Here is a 23,150-nt window from a genome sequence, read left to right as displayed (position 1 = left end):
TGCCGCGCGGCGGCGCCGCCAGAAGCCGTTGCGCGTGCAGGGCGGGCTGGGGCCGAGCGGCGTCAGGCGCGCTGGGGCTGCGCTGCGCCGCCGGCTCTGTGGCTTGCCGGCTGCGGGGAAGGTGCGGCAGGCGGTGCTGCGGCCCGGCACAGCAGGTTTGGGGTGCGGGAGGCGGGCGGGGTAGGAGCGCGGCGGGCGGGGCCGGGCGGCGGGCGGGGCTGGCGGGGCGGCCGGGCCATGCAGGGCGCAGAGCCGGCTAAACCCTGCTGAGACCCGGCTCCGTGCGTCCAGGGGCGGCTAATGCCCCTCGCGCTGTCTACGCTGCTGCAACCGGGCCGCATCTGGACGGGGCGCCGCGCGGCGGAGCCGACGCCGGGTGAGCATAGACCGGGCTGGTGGGTTCCCGGGTGGGGACATGTGCCGGGCCGAGTCGGGCGAGGTGGCGGTGCGGACCCCAGGTGGGGGGCGCGCCCTGCGGCGCTATTTCCCCGACAGACGCACTGTTACGTTGCTGTCTAGGGGCGAGGGCGGCACGCGTGACCCGGGACAGGGGCCCGAGGGAACTAGTCACCGTCTTCTGGCCTCTTCTTGCCCTAGCCTTCCAGGACACAGGTTCCTGCCCCTCTGCTGTGGCGGGCTATGGGAGGCCAGAGATCTGAGGACCCTGGACCCTGGCGTTGGGGTTGAGGACTCTGGTTCAGTTCCCCCGCCCCCGGCTTTTGCTTTTCGCGAGGGGGAGGGGGAGATGGTCTCCCAGGGCTTCTTGTGGTCCAGACCATTCCCTTTTCCTGGCTTGGAGGCTCTCAGGCCATTTCACATTTGTGACCTTCATCTACTCCCAAGAACAGGAAAACTCGGAGAAAAACAGTCCCATCAGATGTCCCCTTGATCGAGTCCTCAAAGCTCCAGGAATAGAACCCAAGAGTCCTAGCTCAACCCAGCCCCTGAAGCACAGTCAAGTCATTCGCCTTCCCCTAAGCCCTAGACCCCAAAGATTCATCCGAGTGGCTGTGTGTGTCCGTGTGTTGGGGGGTGGTGTCTTCAAGGTCCTCCTCGCCTCCCTCAATCAGCTTTGCCCCCTGGGCGGTCACCTCTCAAGCACTTCCAGGCTCTAACTCGTTTTCTGGGTCGCCCTCTATCGACCAACAGACGCACTGCGATACCTGAGTCTATGGGCAGGGACCAAGCAGGGCTCCTTTTCCAGGGAGCTGCCCCTTTGACTTGGCCTGGTCATCCACAGAACCTCCCTGGGTTCTGGGTGGGGAGTCGAGCCAGAGACTTTTTTTTTTTTCTTTTTTTGAGACGGAGTCTCGCTCTGTCTCCCAGACTGGAGTGCAGTGGCACAATCTCGGCTCAATGGAACCTCCGCCTCCCGGGTTCAAGCAATTCTTCTGCCTCAGCCTCCTGAGTAGCTGGGGTTACAGGTGTGTGCCACCATGCCTGGCTAATTTTTGTATTTTTAGTAGAGACAGGGTTTCACCGTCTTAGTCAGGGTGGTCTCGAACTCCTGACGTCATGATCCGCCTGCCTCGGCCTCCCAAAGTGCTGGGATTACAGGTGTGAGCCACCACTGCCGGCGAGCCAGAGCTCTTAAGTCAGTACCCACCCCCAGGCCATCTGGTTTAGGGACCCTGGATGTCAGAAGAGTGAACTGTCATGTTTTGGCTAGAAAAGCCTCTTAGAACACGTCTCAGGACAACTCGGTGGTGGCCACTGCGCAGACCAGACTTCGCTCGTTCTCGCACGCCTCGCTCCGCTTTTCCTCCGCAACCATGTCTGACAAACCCGATATGGCTGAGATTGAGAAATTCGGTAAGTCGAAACTGAAGAAGACAGAGACGCAAGAGAAAAATCCACTGCCTTCCAAAGAAACGATTGAACAGGAGAAGCAAGCAGGCGAATCGTAATGAGGCGTGCACCACCAATATACATTGTACATTCCACAAGTATTGCCTTCCTATTTTACTTCTTTTAGCTGTTTAACTTTGTAAGATGCAAAGAGGTTGGATCAAGTTTAAATGACTATGCTGCCCCTTTCACATCAAAGAACTACTGACAACGAAGGCCGCGCCTGCCTCTCCCATCTGTCTATCTGGCTGGCAGGGAAGGAAAGAACTTGCATGTTGGTGAAGGAAGAAGTGGGGTGGGACAACAGTGAAATCTAGAGTAAAACCAGGCTGGCCCAAGGTGTCCTGCAGGCTGTAATGCAGTTTAATCAGAGTGCCATTTTTTTTTTGTTCAAATGATTTTAATTATTGGAATGCACAGTTTTTTTAATATGCAAATAAAAAGTTTAAAAACTTAAAAAAAAAAAAAGAACACGTCTCACTACACCCATTGCACAGAGGGCAGATACTAAGGTCTAAAATGTGAAAAGGTCTTGCCCAAGGTCACTTGGAGAATGGTGGGCAGAGATGGGACTATGAGACGAGAACCAGCCTCCTGCTTCTCACTCTTGGAATTCCTCACCTCAAGTGCCAAGCCCCTAACCTGCCCCTTCCAGGCCAAGCCTGGAAAGGGACCCCTGTGGTCAGTCACCCAACTCAGTATGGCTAAGCCTTACCACAGGCTGTCCCCTTGGGATCACAGTGGCCTGGCTGTCTGGGCTGGGAGGTAGGAGACCTGGAGGGTTGGGTGTTTGGGTCCACTAACTGCCCTGTGTCTGCAGGCCACAATGCTGCTTGGAGCCTCTCTGGTGGGGGTGCTGCTGTTCTCCAAGCTGGTGCTGAAACTGCCCTGGACCCAGGTGGGATTCTCCCTGTTGTTCCTCTACTTGGGATCTGGCGGCTGGCGCTTCATCCGGGTCTTCTTCAAGACCATCAGGCGCGATATCTTGTGAGTACCTGGCCCAGCCTTTCCTGGGGTCTGCCACACTACAGTGAGCTTCTGGTCCCCCAAATCTCCCCAGGCCAGACCTCATGTTCTCTACCAGCACAGGGCAGCTGAGCTGAGTTCCAGAACAGTAGCCTCTGCTCCACACCCGTACCCTGGCAATAGTACCTGGTCCCTCCATCTCCAAGGTCAAAGTCTTCTCCCAGGGAATCTCCCTAACTTGAGGCTCCCAGGCCTTGGGCAGGCTTGGCCTGGGATGTACATTGAACACCAAGTGTGTTGAGACATCTGCAAGGGGTCCTGAGGACTCTGTAAGTTTATGAAAGGGTAAAGAGGAATTTTGGGGAAAGGCCCTGCCCTCAGGTTGGCAGGGGTGTGAGATGGCACAGGGGGCACTGAGTTCTAGAGCAGAGCCCCTACTCAGATGTCTGGGATACCCTGCTCCCCAAAGAAAGCCCGGTATGCTCCAAGGGACATCCTGTACCAGAAATATCTATTCCCGCTTGTTCTCTACTAGGCGCCAGGCTAGCTTTGGGGTCCAGAGAGGAATAAGGCAGACCCCATCTGCCAAGCTCAGATTGGTCAGGCAAAAGAAAGGGACACAGCACATCTGTAAACTGGCAGTGCCATGTGGGCAGAGACCCTGGCACAGCCTTGCTCACTACTGTGTCCCAGCACCCAGTTCAGTGACCCACACCCCACACAGGCAGCTCAGCATTTGTCAATCTTGGTTGATTGCAAAAGAAGGCACGGAGTGGCACACCAGGAAGGGTGGTAGCTGTGGGAGCATGGAGCAAGGAGAAACAGCTGCCAGCCAGGACCCTGGGAATCAGAGAAGGCCTCCTGGAGAAAAAGCGGCTGTACTTGAGAGGTGCCTTAGTGGTGGTGGAAGGAGATGAGTCCAACCAGAAGGCACAGCATCAGCAACAAAGGCATGGAGTCCAGGGCTGGGCGCGGTGGCTCACACCTGTGATCCTAGCACTTTGGGAGGCCGAAGTGGGTGGATCACTTGACCTCAGGAGTTTGAGACCAACCTGGGCAACATGGCAAAACCCCGTCCCTACCAAAATACAAAAAAGTTAGCCAGGCATGGTGGTGCACACCTGTGGTTCCAGCTACTTGGGAGGCTGAGGTGGGAGCATCATTTGAGGCTGGGAAGTGGAGGTTGCAATGAGCTGACATTGCATCACTGCACTCCAACCTGGGTGACAGAGTGTGATGCCATCTCAAAAAAAAAAAACAAAAAAACAAAGGTGGCAGGAATGGGATGTTGCCAAGTGATTCCACAAACTTATTGAACATCTACTCTGCCTGGCACAGGACCCAGGGGACAGAGTGTTGAATAAGACAGAAGCCGATCCCAGCTAGGCTCACAGGGAGGAAGACTGGACAGACCAGCAAACTCATTCATTATTTACTGTGGTCATGGGGGGTCGAGGGAGCAGCTGGACTGTAGGAGGCCCCAAACAAGGAGTTTGGACTTTTACAGGAAGCTCTGGAGACCTAGGAGGTTTCTGCTGGAGCAGCAGGCTGAGAGGGTAGGAGTTGAACTCTGGAGCCAGAGAGGCCTAGAGTTCAAATCTCAGCTCAGCCACCCTCCATCCATGAAGCTTTGAGCAGGCCACGGCACCACGAGAGCCTTGATTTCCTTCTGTGTAAGGGGAGGGGAATCATACGAACTCTCAGTGTTATTGAGAGGCATCAGTAAGGCGGTGCATGTTCCCAGCAGGAGCCGGGAGATAGAAGTGTTGTAGGAGGTCTGGCTCATGAAGCATAGGCTGGCGAGGCAGCAGCCTGGGGTAGGGTGTCAGGACCCCTCCCTCCCAACCATGGCAGGCACAGCGCCCTCTCTTGTTCGCACACAGTGGCGGCCTGGTCCTCCTGAAGGTGAAGGCAAAGGTGCGACAGTGCCTGCGGGAGCGGCGGACAGTGCCCATTTTGTTTGCCTCTACCGTTCGGCGCCACCCCGACAAGACGGCCCTGATCTTCGAGGGCACAGATACTCACTGGACCTTCCGCCAGCTGGATGAGTACTCGAGCAGTGTAGCCAACTTCCTGCAGGCCCGGGGCCTGGCCTCGGGCGATGTGGCTGCCATCTTCATGGAGAACCGCAATGAGTTCGTGGGCCTATGGCTGGGCATGGCCAAGCTCGGTGTGGAGGCGGCCCTCATCAACACCAACCTGCGGCGGGATGCTCTGCTCCACTGCCTCACCACCTCGCGCGCACGGGCCCTTGTCTTTGGCAGCGAAATGGCCTCAGGTGAGCCCCAAGGGGGCGGGGGACAAGCAGGAACCCCATGGGATCTTACACAGACCACAGCTCCCTTCCAGCCCTGCCAAGGCTGTGTGGGTCAGTGGTTAAGGGCACAGAGTGGAGTCAGACAGCTTAGGCAGTGCCACGAGTAAACGAGATCCTGGGGAAGGGACTGATTTCTCTGAGCCTCAGTTTCCTCATCCATCGTTCCTACCTCATACTGTTTTCAAAAAGGTACTTCAGGCTGGGCATAGTGGCTCACAACTGTAATCCCAGCACGTTGGGAGGCCAAGGCAGGAGGATCCCTTGAGTCCAGGAGTTTGAGACCAGCCTAGGCAACATAGTAAGACCCTGTCTCTACTAAGAAACTTTTTTTGAGACAGGGTCTTGCCCTGTCACCCAGGCTGGAGTGCAGTGGTGCAGTCACAGCTCACTGCAGCCTTGACCTCTCAGGCTCAAGCAGTCCCTCCACCTCAGCCTCCTGAATAGCTGGGACCACAGACATGCACCACCATGCCTGGCTAAATTTCACATTTTTTGTAGATACTCAGTTTTGCCATGTTGCCCAGGCTGGTCTCAGACTCTTGAGTTCAAGCGATCCACCCACCTCTGCCTCTCAAAGTGCTGGTATTATAGGCATGAACCACTACACTTGGCCTACTAAAAAAAGTTTTTTGTTTTTTTTTTGTTTTTTTTGTTGTTGTTGTTTTGAGACAGAGTCTTGCTCTGTCGCCCAGGCTGGAGTGCAGTGGCGTGATCTTGGCTCACTGCAACCTCCACCTCCCGGGTTCAAGCAATTCTCCTGCCTCAGCCTCCTGAGTAGCTGAGATTACAGGCACCCGCCACCACACCCAGCTAATTTTTTTGTATTTTTAGTAGAGACGAGGTTTCACCACGTTGGTCAGGCTGGTCTCCAACCGCTGACCTCGTGATCCACCCGCCTCGGCCTCCCAAAGTGCTGGGATTATAGGCATGAGCCACCGCACCCGGCCTAAAAAAAGTTTTTAAAAAATTAGCTAGGCATGGTGACATGGACCTGTAGTCCCAGCTACTCGGAGGCTGAGGCAGGAGGATCACTTAAGACTAAGAGGTTGAGGCTGCAGTGAGTGATGATTGTGCCACTTCACTCTAGCCTGGCAGACAGAGTGAGACCCCATCTCAAAAAAAAAAAAAAAAAAAGGCCGGGTGTGGTGGCTCATGCCTGTAAATCCCAGCACTTTGGGAGGCCGAGGTGGGCAGCTTTGAGATCAGGAGTTTGAGACCAGCCTGGCCAACATGGTGAAACCCCGTCTCTAATAAAAATGCAAAAAAAAACCTAGCCAAGCATGGTGGTGCGCACCTGTAGTCCCAGCTACTCGGGAGACTGAGGTAGGAGAATCGCTTGAACCCAGGAGACAGAGGTTGCAGTGAGCCGAGATCACGTCACTGTGTTCCAGCCTGGATGACAGAGAGAGGTTACGTGTCAAAAAAAAAGATACTTACCTGAAGCACTAGCAACATGGCTGATGCTAGGTGGCCCCTCAGTACAATGGTAATCATCCTTGTGACTAATTAGGCCGTATCTAGCTCATCTGTAAAATGGGAACAAAATTAATTCCTTACCTTCCTCACAGAGCCTGCATTTTATTTGCTGCCACATTGGGCACCTGCAAAGTACTGAGGTTGCTGCTTTCCAAGAGCAGCTCTAATCTCTATAAAGACCGAGTGAGGTAGGGATCTTGGTTTTATGGATGATGAGCCTGGAGTTCAGAGGGGTTTGTGAGGAGCTCACCCAAGATCACACAGTTAGTAAGTGGTAGAACTGGGGTTTGATCTTCAGCTTGATCACAGCACTCTGTTTTTTCTCCCCACACTGTTGTGGTTGTGGGATAATGAATAGGGAAGTCATTAGGATGCTGAAAGGGGGCCTGGCACGGTGGCTCACGCCTGTAATCCCAGCACTTTTGGAGGCCGAGGAGGGCAGGTCACCTGAGCTCGAGAGTTAAAGACTAGACTGGCCAACATGGTGAAACCCTGTTTTTACTAAAAATACAAAAATTAGCCAGGTGTGGTGGCGCACGCCTGTAATCTTGGCTACTCAGGAAGCTGAGGCACAAGAATCACTTGAACTGAGTGAGCCGAGATCATGCCACTGCACTCCAGCCTGGGCGGCAGAGTGAAACTCTGTCTTAAAAAAAAAAAAAGATGCTGAAAGGGGGCCAGGCACAGTGGCTCATGCCTGTAATCCCAGCACTTTGGGAGGCCAAGGCAGGAGAATCTCTTGAGCCCAGGAGTTCAAGACCTGCCTGGACAACATAGTGAGACCCTGTCTCTATTTAAAAAAGCAAAAAAAAAAAAAAAAAAAAGAAAGGAAAGAAAAAAATGGTGCTGAAAGGGGAGAGGGAAGAAGGCAGCCAGGGAAGAAGAGAGGGTTGGGCAAATGAAGAGGAAGCCAAGAAGGTGGGGCCAAGCCGACCAGCGCTGCTTCATGCCCGGGCGGGTGGTTATGTGATGTCCGTGCAGTGTGCAGGGGAGCCTGAAAGCAGGTTCCTGCTCTCGGAAGGGGATGGAGGGCCACTGGCCTCTGACCCGCACTCCTCCCTTCTATCTGGTGCCCCACAGAGTAAGTAGTGCGGGATAGTGGGGGGAGCCCAGACCTTGATGTGAGGTAGAGCTGGCATTGCACGCCAGGTCCAGCACATTCTAGCTGTGAGCAGGTCCTCTCATTCTCAGAGCCTCAATCTTCTCATCTGTAAGAGGGGCTGTCAATGGTCCCTCCTTCCCAGGGCTGTGAGACCAGGGAATGCAGGTAAAGCGGACCTACTCTGTGGTTAGCCCGTGGCTAATAGAACTATTGCCGGTGCCCCTGTCAACACTGAAGGCCCAGTTGCTTCACTGCCTCTCCTCCTGCCCAGCCAGTCTCCTCAGCAACATGGCCAGCCCTGCTGGGAGCAGAGGTCCCTGGGAACATGGGGTTTTCTGGCCTGCCTGCTGACTGCCCTGTCTCCCCACAGCCATCTGTGAGGTCCATGCCAGCCTGGACCCCTCGCTCAGCCTCTTCTGCTCTGGCTCCTGGGAGCCCGGTGCGGTGCCTCCAAGCACAGAACACCTGGACCCTCTGCTGAAAGATGCTCCCAAGCACCTGCCCAGTTGCCCTGACAAGGGCTTCACAGGTGGGCTCCGTCCCCTCCCCATAGACGGGCTCTCACACAGGCCCTGGACAGAGCAGTGGCCTCAGTGCCAGAAGGAGGCTTTTCTGGAAACTTGCCATGTGCCTGGAACATGTCACGTCACCTCCCTTTTTCCATCTGGAAAATGGTGACAGTAAACCTGGGCCACTCCAGGGTTACTGTGAAGGTGACATGAGCTGATGTGTGTCACAGTGCCAGATACAGGGCTGAGAACACAGGAGCTCACAAAGTCCAGTTTGATTTGTTGAACAAGCCTTCATTGATGCCTAATGGGCAGAATCCTGTGGACTCCGGGAACCTGCCTGGTCTGGGCTTTGGTTGGGGTTGGGTGGGAGGGTGGGTGAGGAGCAAGACCCTTTGTATATTCATCAAGTGCCTCTTCAGTCCAGGACACCTCAGGATCTCCAGCTGTGATCCTCTCCCAGCACTGTGCTGCCTCCCTGACCCCACCTCCAGGCAGCCTTCCTGAGCCTCTCACCCCTCTTCTTTTATACTGTAGCCTACCTGGTTCTTCTGCTCTTCTCATTCTCTTTCCTGTGAAGCCACATTGCCTGGTGGCTCAGAGCTTGGGCTGTCGAGTCAGATCCGAGTTTATATCCTGGTTCTACTGCTTCCTTTGTGTGAACCCTGACACCTGCCCTGCCCTTGGAACCTCAGTTCCCACAGCCATAAAACTGGGGACAGTAGCAGAACCTCCTCTATGGGGTATCTTTGAGGGTTGAAAAAAATACAGTGGGGCCAGTCCTGAAGCTAGGGTGTGGCAGGAGGGGCTCAGTAACTGGTCATTGTCATCAGCACTGTTTAACTTCTCTCTTGTATGTGAATCTGGTCTCTTGGGTGCATTTGTCAGCTGCTTGAGGGCAGGGACTCTGGCTGGGTTGTTCTGGTGCCCTCATAGTGCCTAGGGCTGGCAAACAGCAGGCAGGCAGAGAGCATGAGGTGTCTCGGCAGGCGTTCTAAAGACGTGGAGTCTGCCTGTGGAGTTCCTGACCTCCAGGGAACCTCAAGTCTGGTAGGGCCGATCCTCACATAGAAACTCTAACGTGGCAGTCCCTGTCAAGGGCTGCAGAGTGGGACAGATCAATGCTCAGCAGTGTGGAAGCTACCTCAACACCCCACTTCCTGCAGCTAATGCCTCCCTGTGCTCTATGACTTGGGGCAGGTGTCACCTTTATCGGGAAGCCCACCTGGCACCACCTCCCGTCCTGCAAGCTTGGGCCAAATGTGGCTACTGGGTTTCAACAGGTCCTGTGCCCTCCCTCGGCACTTGTTGCTTAGTATTGGAATTGCCTGTGTCCTCATCTGACTGTTCCTCTGAGCTGTGACTGCCAAGAGGGCCAGGCCCGTGCCCATCTTACTCACTGATGTCTCTCTCCACCAGGGCCTAGCACAGAGCAAGGGCCCAGGAAATATTTGTTGGAATGGATGCCGGTGTTAGAGCTGAATGGTATCTGAGGTTATCAGAACAGGCTTCCTAGCAAGGGTGTGATGGGAACAGGTGTTGAAGGGTGCACACCTGCAGGTGTCCATTTGTGTGACCCTGTGCCCAGCCCTGAGCTGCCCCCGACAGCCACTCGCGTCTGTTTTCTTTAGATAAACTGTTCTACATCTACACATCGGGCACCACAGGGCTGCCCAAGGCCGCCATCGTGGTGCACAGCAGGTAAGGGGCAGGTGCCCAGGGTGGGGTAGGCACAGGCAGGGCTGGGGAGCCTCCTTCTGCCTTTCTAGGGCCCGCTCAGCCCTTGGCCCTGTGCCTTCCCAGGTATTACCGCATGGCTGCCCTGGTGTACTATGGATTCCGCATGCGGCCCAACGACATCGTCTATGACTGCCTCCCCCTCTACCACTCAGCAGGTAACTCTAGGGCTGTCACACAGCCTCCAGCACCTGCCAGGTCTCTAGGAACCCCACCCCCATCAGGCAGTGTGCTGCAGTAGAAACACAGCTTTGGGCCAGGCGCGGTGACTCACACCTGTAATCCCAGCACTTTGGGAGGCCAAGGTGGGCGGATCACTTGAGGCCAGGAGTTCGAGACCAGCCTGGCCAACATGGCGAAACCCCATCTCTACTAAAAATACAAAAATTAGGCTGGGTGCGGTGGCTCACACCTGTAATCCCAGCACTTTGGGAGGCCAAGGCAGGCGGATCACTTGAGGCCAGGAGTTCGAGACCATCCTGGCTAACACGGTGAAACCCCATCTCTACTAAAAGTACAAAAAATTAGCCAGGTGTGGTGGCTCGTGCCTGTAGTCCCAGCTACTCGGGAGGGTGAGGCAGGAGAATGGCGTGAACCCGGGAGGTGGAGCTTGCAGTGAGCCAAGATCGTGCCACTGCACTCCAGCCTGGGCAACAGTACAAGACTCTGTCTCGAAAAAAAAAAAAAGAAAGAAATTATCTGGGTGTGGTGGCGTGTGCCTGTAGTCCCAGCTATCTGTGAGGCTGAGGCACGAGAATTGCTTGAACCTGGGAGGCAAAGGTTGCAGTGAGCTGAGATCACGCCACTGCATTCCAGCCTGGGCAACAGAGCGAGACACTGTCTCAAAAAAAAAAAAAAAAAATTAGCTGGGTCTGGTGGCGTGTGCCTGTAATCCCAGCTACCTGTGAGGCTGAGGCATGAGAATTGCTTGAACCTGGGAAGCAAAGGTTGCAGTGAGCTGAGATCACGCCACTGCACTCCAGCCTGGGCAACAGAGTGAGACACTGTCTCAAAAAAAATAAAAATAGGCTGGGCGCAGTGGCTCACGCCTGTAATCCCAACACTTTGGGAGGCGAGTGGATCACGAGGTCAGGAGTTCGAGACCAGCCCGGTTAACATGGTGAAACCCTGTCTCTACTAAAAGTACAAAAAATAGCTGGGCTTGGTGGCGGGTGCCTGTAATCCTAGCTACCCGGGAGGCTGAGGCAGGAGAATGGTTTGAACCCAGGAGGCAAAGGTTGCAGTGAGCCTAGATCGTGCCATTGCACACCAGCCTGGGTGACAGGGCAAGACTCCGTCTCAAAATAAATAAATTAATTAATTTAATTTAATTTAAAAATAAAAATAAACAGGATTAGCCAGGCGTGGTGTACATGCCTATGGTCTCAGCTACTGGGGAGGCTGAGACAGGAGAATCACTTGAGCCTGGGAGTTTAAGGCCAGCCTGGGCAACATGGTGAGACCTGTCTCTAAAAAAAATTTTGTTTTAGGCCAGGTGTGGTGGCTCATGCCTGTAATCCCAGCACTTTGGGAGGCCGAGGCGGGCGGATCACGAGGTCAGGAGATTGAGACCATCCTGGCTAACACGATGAAACCGCGTCTCTACTAAAAATACAAAAAAAAAAAAAAATTAGCCGGGCGGGTGGCGGGCGCCTGTAGTCCCAGCTACTCGGGAGGATGATGCAGGAGAATGGCATGAACCCGGAAGGCGGAGCTTGCAGTGAGCCGAGATGGCATCACTGTACTCCCGGCTGGGCGACAGAGCGAGACTCCGTCTCAAAAAAAAAAAAGTTGTTTTAAATTGAAAAAAGGATGAGCACACCAGCCTCACAGTGTGTGTGGCAGTGTCCCACGGGGCATCTGGGCCTGTCTCATTTCAGTTTGTTTCCACAGATATGCATGGCATTGCTGCTTGTTTGTAGGGGCTTAAGGGAAGACAGAGCTTGAATAAATATAGCTCCTGCCCTCCAGGTGCTTAGAGTCAGGTGTATATGTGAGTGTAGGAGAGAGGCAGGGAGCAAGAGTGCAGCACCAGGGAAGAGCCTGGTGATGGAAGCCGGGGAGGCTTCTTGGAGGAGGTCACCCAAGGCAGGCAGATGTGAGGTGCAGAAGCCTGCAGGGCAGCACAAGCCTGCCTGGCTGGATGGCAGTATCACTGATTTGGGGCCGGGGAGGGTCTTCATCTCGCTGACCCTCAGGGGCCGTCCCTCTGCCTCCAGGAAACATCGTGGGAATCGGCCAGTGCCTGCTGCATGGCATGACGGTGGTGATTCGGAAGAAGTTCTCAGCCTCCCGGTTCTGGGACGATTGTATCAAGTACAACTGCACGGTGAGCGAGAGCAGGAAGGGTGAGCTGTCCCTTTCCCCTAGTTACCCTCTTCCCAACTACACTCCGGGGCATCTGTCTTATAGCTGAGGTGGCCAGTCATTCCAAAGGGCTCATTTGTGGCAAAGTTCCCATTGTTCAGACGGGGAGGCTGAGACCCGGAGAGGGAAAGGATGGCATGGCCAGCCCCTGGGGAGAGTAGGGGCTTGAGGGATCAGGAGAATCCTAGTGTAGTGAGGGCAGCCTCTGGAGCCTCGAATCACACCAAGTTCACCCCCAGATTGTGCAGTACATTGGTGAACTGTGCCGCTACCTCCTGAACCAGCCACCGCGGGAGGCAGAAAACCAGCACCAGGTTCGCATGGCACTAGGCAATGGCCTCCGGCAGTCCATCTGGACCAACTTTTCCAGCCGCTTCCACATACCCCAGGTGGCTGAGTTCTACGGGGCCACGGAGTGCAACTGTAGCCTGGGCAACTTCGACAGCCAGGTGCGGCCAGGTTGGGGATGGGCGAGGCTGCTGCAGGGATGGCCCACGGAAGGCACTGGATGCAGAGGGGAGGGCAGAGTTCCAGCGTGAGAGTGTGGGTGCTGGAGTCCCACTTCCCCCTCATTGTCCAGTTTTGGGCCCATGGTGAGAGAGCCCAGGCCCAAGTCTTGGCCTTTGCAGGTGGGGGCCTGTGGTTTCAATAGCCGCATCCTGTCCTTCGTGTACCCCATCCGGTTGGTACGTGTCAACGAGGACACCATGGAGCTGATCCGGGGGCCCGACGGCGTCTGCATTCCCTGCCAGCCAGGTCTGCCACTTGGGGGTCAGAGAGGGAGGGGTTGGCCTGGGAAGGAAGGAGGCCAGGCGCGTGTGGATGGGGAGCCTTGTTCTGACCAGTGGCCGTCAGTTAGCTCTGCTCTTAGGGTTACAAGTTACTCATTTATTTGTGTATCCATCCATTCATTCATTCATTCGCCATTCTATCTGTACATCAGTCCATTCATTCATTCTTTTTTTTTTTTTATTTGAGATGGAGTCTCACTCTGTCGCCCAGGCTGGAGTGCAGCGGCGTGAGCTCGGCTCACTCTAACCTCTGCCTCCTGGGTTCAAGCAATTCTCTTTTCTCACCCTCCTGAGCAGCTGGAATTACAGGCAAACCCCACCATGCCCGGCTAGTTTTTCTATTTTCAATAGAGATGGGGTTTCACCATGTTGTCCAGGTTGGTCTCGAACTGCTGACTTCAAGTGATCCATCCACCTCGGCCTCCCAAACTGTTGGTATTACAGGTGTGAGCCACCATGCCCGGCCCTCATTCATTCATTTTCATATTGACTCCAAATGACCCTGAGTCCAAGCTGCTTGAGATTTATTCTGGCTCAGCTCCTTAGCTCTGTGTCATGGGCAAGTATTCAGCCTCACTGTGCCTAAGTCCCCTTATCTACAAACTGTGCCCATGGCAGCACCCGCACATGGGCCTGGCCTGAGGATTATGTTTCATAAAGAACATAAAACTCTGAGTGGGTCCCGGCATGGAGCAGAGGCTTGGGGCGCTGGCTTTGTTAGGCTCTCCCCAAGGAGCCTGACTTATGTTCATCCTCCCATCAGTTTCGAGAACAAACATCACTGGCTCAGTGTGTCCGACCTGCCAAGATGAGCTCCTGGGCTGGGGGAGGGTGGGGCATTTCTGTGGCAAGCAGCATGACTCAAATCAGATCAAGACACAGAGTACAGGCTGGGAGTGGTGGCTCACACCTGTAATCCCAGCACTTTGGGAGGCCGAGGCGGGTGGATCACCTGAGGTCAGGAGTTCGAGACCAGCCTGGCAAACAGGATGAAACCCATCTCTACTAAAAAATAAACAAAAAAAATTAGCTGGGCCTGTTGGCGTGCGCCTGTAATCTCAGCTACTCAGGAGGCTAAGGCAGGAGAATTGCTTGAACCCAGGAGGTAGAGGTTGCAGTAAGCCAAGATTGCACTGCTGCACTCCAGCCTGGGCAACAAGAGCAAAACTCCGTCTCAAAAAAAAAAAAAAAAAAAAAAAGACGCAGGGTACACCTGGTGACAGGACGGGTGGGAGAGGCTGCCTAGGGCAGATCTGACCCTGCCTTCCCCACCCCAGGTGAGCCGGGCCAGCTGGTGGGCCGCATCATCCAGAAAGACCCCCTGCGCCGCTTCGATGGCTACCTCAACCAGGGCGCCAACAACAAGAAGATTGCCAAGGACGTCTTCAAGAAGGGGGACCAGGCCTACCTTACTGGTGGGTCCCCAGCCCTTCACAGCCCCTTCCTGAGGGTTGGGGGAGGAGGGGACCTTCTCCCACCTCCAGAGGACACCTTCCCAGGGCTCCCCCAGTCCTGGCCCTTGTGGTCAAACAAATCCTTGGGCTCCAGCAAAGCCTCCCTGGCTTGAGCCCTGGTCTCAGAGCTGGCCAGGCCCAGCCCTGCCTCATCCGGCCCCTCCCTAGGTGATGTGCTGGTGATGGACGAGCTGGGCTACCTGTACTTCCGAGACCGCACTGGGGACACGTTCCGCTGGAAAGGTGAGAACGTGTCCACCACCGAGGTGGAAGGCACACTCAGCCGCCTGCTGGACATGGCTGACGTGGCCGTGTATGGTGTCGAGGTGCCAGGTATGTGCAGGCAGGCGCAAGATGTGGGTAGGGAGGCACCACCCAGGGGCACCACCAGCTACTCAGTGTCTACCCTGCCACCCCCAGGAACCGAGGGCCGGGCCGGAATGGCTGCTGTGGCCAGCCCCACTGGCAACTGTGACCTGGAGCGCTTTGCTCAGGTCTTGGAGAAGGAACTGCCCCTGTATGCGCGCCCCATCTTCCTGCGCCTCCTGCCTGAGCTGCACAAAACAGGTGTGTCCCTCCCCTGCTCCAGCTCTCGGATCCCAGGTCCCTTCCCGTTTCCTTCTGGAGAGACCCGGTTGGCTGTTATTTGACCTCTGCACACAGCCTGGCCGGGCAGTTGGTAAAGTGACCTGCCTGTGTAGAGGTGAGCAGACGGGGCTGGCAGAGAGGACACACATTGTTCCTTAGTAGAACACATATTAGGTGCCAGGCACAGCGCTAAGCCTCAGGATACGGGTGGTGAGCTCTGGACGTTTGCCTTCTTGGAGTTTTAGAGCAGGAGAGAGGCTGGCCTAGGACAAGGCATTCCAAAGGTAAAGAATCGACCACATAATCTGTCATGAGATTAGAGTTAAACAGATAAAAAGAAAAATGAACCACAGAGCAAGCTGATAGGAAAGCAAAAAGGTGGGACGCTTGGGATGACTAGAAGGCTCCTCTGAGGAGGGGATGGTTCAGCTGAGACCTGAATGAAAGGAAGGACGTTATGGCGGTGGGAGGCACTCTAGGCTGCAGGAATAGACACTGTAAAGCCCCCGAAGCAGGAAGGAGCTTGGGTGCTGGAGGAACGAAAGGGGGCCCCCAAGGCTGGAGCCAAGTGAGAGGGGCAGGCAGTGGCATGAAGTGGGAGAGAAGCCAGCAGGGGCCAGAAGCCCAGGGCCTTGCATGCCAGGGTAAGAGTCGGGACTGTCCCGGGGGCAGTAGGGAGCCACAGAAGCATCTCAGCAAGGCCGGGCGCAGTGGCTCATGCCTGTAATCCCGGCACTTTGGGAGGCCAAGGCGGGCAGATCACTTGAGGTCAGGAGTTCGAGACCAGCCTGGCCAACATGGTGAAATGCCATCTCCACTAAAAATACAAAAATAAAAATAAAAAAATTAGGCTGAGCATGGTGGCTCACACCTGTAATCTCAGCACTTTGGGAGGCCAAGGCAGATGGATTGCCTGAGCTCAGGAGTTTGAGACCATCCAGGGCAACATGATGAAACCCCGTCTCTACCAAAAATACAAAAAAATTAGCCAGGTGTGGTAGTGGGCGCCTGTAGTCCCAGCTACTTGGGAGGCTGCAGCAGGAGGATCGCTTGAGCCCCGCAGGTGGAGGTTGCAGTGAGCTGAGATCGCACCACTGCACTCCAGCTTGGGCTACAGAGTGAGACTCCATCTCAAAAAAAAAAAAAAAAAAATTAGCCAGGCATGGTGGTGGGCGCCTGTAATCCCAGCTACTTGGGAGGCTGAGGCATGAGAAGCACTTGAACCTGGGAGGTGGAGGTTGCAGTAAACTGAGACCGTGCCACTGCACTCCAGCCTGGGAGACAGAGTGAGACTCTGTCTCAAAAAAAAAAAAAAAATTAGCCGGGCGTGGTGGTACATACCTGTAATCCAGTGACTCGGGAGGCTGAGACAGGAGAATTGCTTGAACCCAGGAGACCCAGGAGCCACAGGTTGCAGTGAGCTGAGATCATGCCACTACACTCCAGCCTGGGCGACAGAGTGAGACTCTGTCTCAAAAAAAAAAAGCATCTCAGCAGGTGGGAACCTGGTCAGACTCATGCTCTACAAAGCTCTCTGGCTGCTGTGTACGGAGTGGGAGAGGATTGCAGGCAGCCCTGAGGGAGCTGGGAGACGAGGGAGGGGCTGTTGCAGTTGTCCAGGTGGGAGGCGGGCAGCGGGCCCGCAGTCGCCCACAAGGCAGCACCATCTTTCTATCTGTTGGCCCATTGGTGGCTCTCAAGAGTTCCCTGGTGGGCAGGAAATGCTGAGGCTCATGCCCATACCTGCCCCTGCTTTCCTCAGCCCTTGGTGCCTCTTCTGGGCCCTCCCTGGCTGCTCACCCTTTGGAGCACATTTCCCTGGCCACCTCCCACGTTGTCGTCATATCAGTCCTGCCTTGATGGTGGGCACTCCCTAGTCAATGTGGCTTCTGCCAGAGAGTGGGTACCTGGAGTGCCTAAAGCATCGGGGAGGGTTTAGGACTTCAGTGTGGTTCTGAAGGTTGGAGACACTGTGGCCAGGTTAATGGCCAAGACCGTGAGCTTCCGGAGGATTGAGCAGCACCATACTTCTGTCCAGGAAAGGCAGGGAGGCTCTCAGACCTTGTATTTCAGATGGGCTTTGCTGCAGAACAAACCACCCCCAAACTTACTTGCCCCAAAATGGCTCAAAACAACCAGTTTATCGATTCATAATTCTGTGGGTAAGCAATTTAGGGGTTAAGTGCAGCTGAGCAGTTCTTCTGTTGACCTTGCTTTGGGGTCACTGAAAGAGTTGTCATCACTTAGTAACTTAGCTGGGGCAAGAGGCAGTTAGATGGCCTCACCCACGTGTCTGGCTCTCGGCTGCTTACCTCTGCAGCACTGTCCAACAGAACTTTCTGCAGCGATGGAAATGTTCTAGGTTTCTGCTGTCCAACACAGTAGCCACTAGCCTGGCAGAGCTACTGAGCACTTGAAAGGTGGCTGCTGGCTGGACGCCGTGGCTCACGCCTGTAATCCCAACACTTTGGGATTAAATTTTGTTTAATTAACTTAAATTTGTTTATTTATTTATTTGAGATGGAGTCTTGCTCTATCGCCCAGGCCGGAGTGCAGTGGCGCAATCTCAGCTCACTGCAACCTTTGCCTCCTGGGTTCAAGTGATTCTCCTGTCTCAGCGTCCCCAGTAGCTGGGATTACAGGCACGTGCCACCACACCTGGCTAATTTTTGTATTTTTTTTATTAGACATGGGGTTTTGCCATGTTGGCCAGGCTGGTCTCGAACTCCTGACCTCAGGTGATCCGCCCACCCTGGCCTCCCAAAGTGCCGGGATTACAGGCGTGAGCCACCATGCCTGGCCTTGTTTAATAATTTAAGTGTAAATAGCCACATGAGGTAATATTGGACGGCGCCGGTCTGGGCCCTCACCGGGGATGGCTCATCTCTGCTCCACGTGGCCTCTCACCCTTTGGAAGGCTAGACTAGCCCCAGGGCACCCCCAAGCAGGTAGAGGTGGAAGATGCAAGGTCCCCCAAGGCCTAGACTCACCCAGAACTCCCACAACATTGCTTTTACCACCTTCTGTTGGTTAAAGCAAGTTGTAAAGCCAGTCCAGATTGAGGCCAATGGAGATTGAAAAAGTCGAGCTCTTGCCAGGAGAAGTGCCAAAGCCACATAGCAGAGGTGTGTGTGTACAGGGAGGGGAGGAATCTGCAGCCATTTTTGGTAGTCTGTCTCATCCAGGTTCCAGTCCCAGTTCTACCACCCTGAGCATCAGTCTTCTCATCTGTACAGGATTAATACCATTGATTGAAAGATGCGGCCAGGCGTGGCAGCTCATGTTTGTAATGCTAGCACTTTGGGAGGCTGAGGCAGGTAGCTCGCTTGAGCCCAGGAGTTCAAGATCTGGGTGGGCAACATGGCGAAACCCCATCTCTACAAGAAATACAAAACTTGGCCAGGCGCAGTGGCTCATGCCTGTAATCCCAGCACTTTGGGAGGTCGAGGAGGGTGGATCATCTGAGATCAGGAGTTCGAGACCAGCCTGACCAACATGGTGAAACCCCGTCTCTACTAAAAATACAAAAAATTAGCTGGGCGTGGTGGTGGGCGCCTGTAATCCCAGCTACTTGGGAGGCTGAGGCAGGAGAATCGCCTGAACCCGGGAGGCCGAGGTTGCAGTGAGCCAAGATCGTGCCACTGCATTCCAGCCCCGGTGACAGTGCAAGACTCTGTCTCCAATAAAGAAAGAAAGAAAGAATTACAAAACTTAGCCAGGCACAGTGGTGCACACCTATAGTCCTGGCTACTTGGGAGGCTGAGGTAGGAGGATCACTTGAGGTCGGCAGGTGGAGGTTGCAGTGAGTTGAGATGGCATCACTTCACTCCAGCCTGGGTGATAGAGTGAGACCCTGTCTCAATAAAAAAGAAAAAAATACCATGAATTTTTTATGTACGAGTAAGAAAATATGTGCTGCTAATTATACTAGTTCAGAGATGTTAAAATCTGCAAGCACGTCCGTGTTAGAATCCAGAGAATACGGTTGAGCACCTGCCTTATGGGGCTGATGTACAGATGAAATAAGCTCACACTGTTACCTGGTAGGTACTCAAAGGGAGACATCACAGTCAGAAGACCTCCGTTCTGGTCCCCACTCTGCTGTCACTCAGCATGTGACACTAGGCAAATAGCCTCTCTTCTCCAGGCCTGTTTTCCCATCTGCAAAGTAGGGGTGGGTGGGTAACTAGCAGCTGTCCCCATGCCCCAACTTTGCCACAGCTGCTGTATGAACATTCTTTGCAAACTGTAAAGGGCTGTGCCTCCTCCCCCACTTCCCTCCCCTGTTTGTCCTCCAGCCCTGCTCCCTGCCTTCCTCAGCACTGGTGGTTGGGAAGCTGGGAGCTCGGGCCCCTGCCCTGCACTGAGTCTTCTTCCCTGCTCTCCCAGGAACCTACAAGTTCCAGAAGACAGAGCTACGGAAGGAGGGCTTTGACCCGGCTATTGTGAAAGACCCGCTGTTCTATCTAGATGCCCAGAAGGGCCGCTACGTCCCGCTGGACCAAGAGGCCTACAGCCGCATCCAGGCAGGCGAGGAGAAGCTGTGATTCCCCCCATCCCTCTGAGGGCCGGCGGATGCTGGATCCGGAGCCCCAGGTTCCGCCCCAGAGGGGTCCTGGACAAGGCCAGACCAAAGCAAGCAGGGCCTGGCACCTCCATCCTGAGGTGCTGCCCCTCCATCCAAAACTGCCAAGTGACTCACTGCCTTCCCAACCCTTCCAGAGGCTTTCTGTGAAAGTCTCATGTCCAAGTTCCGTCTTCTGGGCTGGGCAGGCCCTCTGGTTCCCAGGCTGAGACTGACGGGTTTTCTCAGGATGATGTCTTGGGTGAGGGTAGGGAGAGGACAAGGGGTCACCGAGCCCTTCCCAGAGAGCAGGGAGCTTATAAATGGAACCAGAGCAGAAGTCCCCAGACTCAGGAAGTCAACAGAGTGGGCAGGGACAGTGGTAGCATCCATCTGGTGGCCAAAGAGAATCGTAGCCCCAGAGCTGCCCAAGTTCACTGGGCTCCACCCCCACCTCCAGGAGGGGAGGAGAGGACCTGACATCTGTAGGTGGCCCCTGATGCCCCATCTACAGCAGGAGGTCAGGACCACGCCCCTGGCCTCTGCCCACTCCCCCATCCTCCTCCCTGGGTGACTGCCTGATTATCCCTCAGGCAGGGCCTCTCAGTCCTTGTGGGTCTGTGTCACCTCCATCTCAGTCTTGGCCTGGCTATGAGGGGAGGAGGAATGGGGGAGGGGGCTCAGGGGCCAATAAACTCTGCCTTGAGTCCTCCTAGCCTGTGTGCAAACCACCCAAGCCCACCCTGACCCCAGAGCCCCACAGCCCCACTGTGGCCGCTTGATCCCCCATGCCAACCCCCTGGCCCATTGACCCACCTCATCTGTTCATTCACTTATCTAAGCTGAGGGTGTAGCAGGTAAGATGCCACAGCCCCTGCCTCCAATGTGCTGGTTCAGCCGGGGGCAGTGCCCATGTGAATCTGGCAAGGTGTTTAACAGTGTGGGCTTGAAAGTCCAAACCAGCTCTGTCACTCTAAGTGTGTGGCCTTGGGGAAATGACTCAGTTTCATCTGTGAAATGGGATTCATCAGTTAAGAGGATTCAGAAGCTAAAAGTGCTATCACGAGTAAGGGGCTTGAGGGGAAACTGTCACCTCGGGCAGGACCCTGATTCCGCCTGAGGTGCATTTTCCCAGTTGTTGAGGGGCGGGAAAGATTTGCAGGGGTGGGGGCTGCAGTGAGAGCCAAAGCAAGGCTGCCTGGCAGCCCGGACAGAGGCCAGGGAAGCTTCCTGGAACAGTCAACACAGCTGTCCCACCAGCAGTGCCGGTGGAGAGCCAGCTGTCTCCTAGGCCCCGATGGAGGAGTCACACCCACGCTGGAAACTCACTGCCCAATGGGAAGGGGTTCCAGCACAGCCCAGGGCGGTGGGCAGTGCAAGCCCCTGGGCCTTTATCTCCACTATGGGCTTTCTAAGGAAGGAACCAGAACTTGGAGGTTTTCAGTTACATGGCCAACATCTCACAGCAAGTAGAGAGGGCTGGAATGGAGCCCGTGCCCTTCCTGCCACACCACCCTGCCTCCTGGTGCAGAAGGCGGGGGAAGCCAGAAAGCCTCCATTCCACGCATGCCTGCAGGGCCGCCTTGGCCACGCCCCAGGCCAGCAGCTGACAGTGCAGGCAGAGGGTAGCCAGGCTGAAAGCTGGGGTGCCTCCTGGGGGAGTGCACTTGGAAAGACAGAGGAATCCAGTGCCTGTCTTGGGAGAATTTGGGATGCAGAGGCAGAACTGGAGTGGGGGCCTTGCGGAGCGGTGCTGAGTGGAGTCATGTGGCAGGTATAGCTGCCGTGCCTGAGTGTGATCAGCAGAGGGCGTGTGGAGCTTGGAGAATCCACTCCTGGCCCTTAGCCGAGGGAAGCATGGAGAGGCTGATTCCCACCTCAGCCGCGAGCAGGTTCCCAACTTAGAGGACCCTGTGACAGGCCTCCGAGGGCCTTTGGTCGGGTTTCCAAGGACCTGGATTTGGTTGGCAGTGCGGCTTTGTGTCTTTAACCCTCAGTAGTGAGTTCTCCACAGTGGGAAGAAGGAGCTCTCAGAGCGGGGCATTCCTTCCTCCAGGTTGAACACAGTCACACGAAGGCAATATGCAGTGGTGGTGAAGAGCTCTGGCTCTGGAGTCGGACAGGCCTGCATCCAAATCCCAGCTCTACCACTTGCCAGGCTAAGCCTCAGTTTCCTCTCCTGTAAATGAAGGTCAAGGAATCCCTATCTTGGGATAGTTGTGAAAATTCAATGAGATCATGCACGAAAATCTCAGCACTAGGCCTGGTGCTGGTGTCCACTCCATGCATGGTAGTTAAAAGAGAAAAAGGAGATATATTTAGATGTTAAAACCTCACTTAGACTAGGCTAAGTTTCCCACTTCTGTACTAGACCCCACTGCAGCCCCTCCATGATGGACAGGGACTGGTGGGCCTGTGACCCCTTCACCTCTCGGGTCTGCATCTGATCATACCTCAACCATGGCCATGTGAGTCATCTCCATGCATGCAGCGGGTGCTTAATACATGCTTGTGAGGTTAACTGACAAAAATAGCTACTGTTTCTCAGGCATTTCCTGACATTTATCTAGTGCCCCACAGTTTACAGAGCACCCTGTAAGTTCATCTATGGAGCAAATTATTATTATTTTTGAGACGGAGTTTCATTCTTGTTGCCCAGGCTGGAGTGCAGTGGCATGATCTTGGCTCACCGCAACCTCTGCCTCCCGGTTTGAAACGATTCTCCTGCCTCAGCCTCCCGAGTAGCTGGGATTACAGGCATGCATCACCACGCTTGGCTAATTTTGTATTTTTATTAGAGACGGGGTGTCTCCATGGTCAGGCTGGTCTCCAACTCCCGACCTCAGGTGATCCGCCCGCCTCGGCCTCCCAAAGTGCTGGGATTACAGGTGTGAGCCACCGCACCCGGCCCTATGGAGCAAATTCTAAAGGCCTACTCTGTGCAGGGAGGGCAAGGAACTGCCAGATGAGCAAGATAGAGACCTGGGTCCCAGATCTGCCCTCAGGGAGCCACCATCTCCAGAGAGGGGGATGGTGAGTAAAGAAGCAAAGGCTGTGTGCTTAGCTGCACCTAATCCAGCACCTAGGCTGGGCGTATCTTGGTCAGGGAGGGCTTTCAAGGAAGATTGTTCCAGATGGAGGAAGCAACCACATGTAAAGGGCTGGAAGTCCAGGGCAGGTTAAGAAAGGGCAGACAGGCCAGGCGCAGTGGCTCACGCCTATATCCCAGCACTTTGGGAGGCCCAGGGGGGCAGATCACTTGAGGTCAGGGGTTCGGGACCAGCCTGGCCAACATGATGAAACCCCATCTCTATATTAAAAACAAAAATTAGCCTGGCGTGGTGGTGGGCACCTGTAACCCCAGCTACTCGGGAGGCTGAGGCAGGAGAATCGCTTGAAACCTGGGAGGCAGAGGTTGCAGTGGGCTGAGC

At 54.9% G+C, this 23,150-nt stretch overlaps 2 protein-coding genes across 5 annotated transcripts; both read left to right on the top strand.

Annotated features, from left to right (window-relative positions):
* The first annotated feature begins 9 nt into the window (after positions 1–9).
* On the top strand, positions 10–20,434 carry SLC27A4 (solute carrier family 27 member 4). Of its 4 annotated transcripts, none has more exons than XM_063787522.1 (14): positions 10–155; positions 292–376; positions 2,669–2,835; positions 4,698–5,092; positions 8,080–8,238; positions 9,850–9,919; positions 10,022–10,113; positions 12,175–12,284; positions 12,562–12,771; positions 12,952–13,078; positions 14,391–14,528; positions 14,736–14,900; positions 14,988–15,134; positions 19,545–20,434. In XM_063787522.1, exons 3-14 carry the CDS (start codon positions 2,675–2,677, stop codon positions 19,700–19,702), a joined length of 1,932 nt encoding a protein of 643 aa, XP_063643592.1. In that variant the 5' UTR covers positions 10–155; positions 292–376; positions 2,669–2,674; the 3' UTR covers positions 19,703–20,434. The 4 variants fall into 4 exon arrangements, with proteins under 4 accessions (XP_063643592.1, XP_063643594.1, XP_063643593.1 ...); XM_063787524.1 differs by having other exon boundaries at positions 54–121; XM_063787523.1 differs by having other exon boundaries at positions 65–162.
* On the top strand, positions 406–2,038 carry LOC134807627 (thymosin beta-4-like). The gene has a single exon (XM_063787525.1). It carries the CDS (start codon positions 1,773–1,775, stop codon positions 1,905–1,907), a length of 135 nt encoding a protein of 44 aa, XP_063643595.1. The 5' UTR covers positions 406–1,772; the 3' UTR covers positions 1,908–2,038.
* Positions 20,435–23,150: the final 2,716 nt, after the last annotated feature.

Source organism: Pan troglodytes, chromosome 11 (assembly GCF_028858775.2).
Source record: "Pan troglodytes isolate AG18354 chromosome 11, NHGRI_mPanTro3-v2.0_pri, whole genome shotgun sequence".
Lineage (NCBI taxonomy): Eukaryota > Metazoa > Chordata > Mammalia > Primates > Hominidae > Pan > Pan troglodytes.
This window is presented reverse-complemented; position numbering and strand designations above follow the sequence as displayed.

Bases quoted from the DNA above. Each gene is read 5' to 3' on its own strand.
- LOC134807627 (XM_063787525.1), top strand. From the start codon at position 1,773: ATGTCTGACAAACCCGATATGGCTGAGATTGAGAAATTCGGTAAGTCG.
- SLC27A4 (XM_063787522.1), top strand. From the start codon at position 2,675: ATGCTGCTTGGAGCCTCTCTGGTGGGGGTGCTGCTGTTCTCCAAGCTG. The intron at 12,285-12,561 runs GTGAGCGAGAGC...GTTCACCCCCAG, and splicing joins GTATCAAGTACAACTGCACG to ATTGTGCAGTACATTGGTGA. The intron at 14,901-14,987 runs GTATGTGCAGGC...TGCCACCCCCAG, and splicing joins GTATGGTGTCGAGGTGCCAG to GAACCGAGGGCCGGGCCGGA.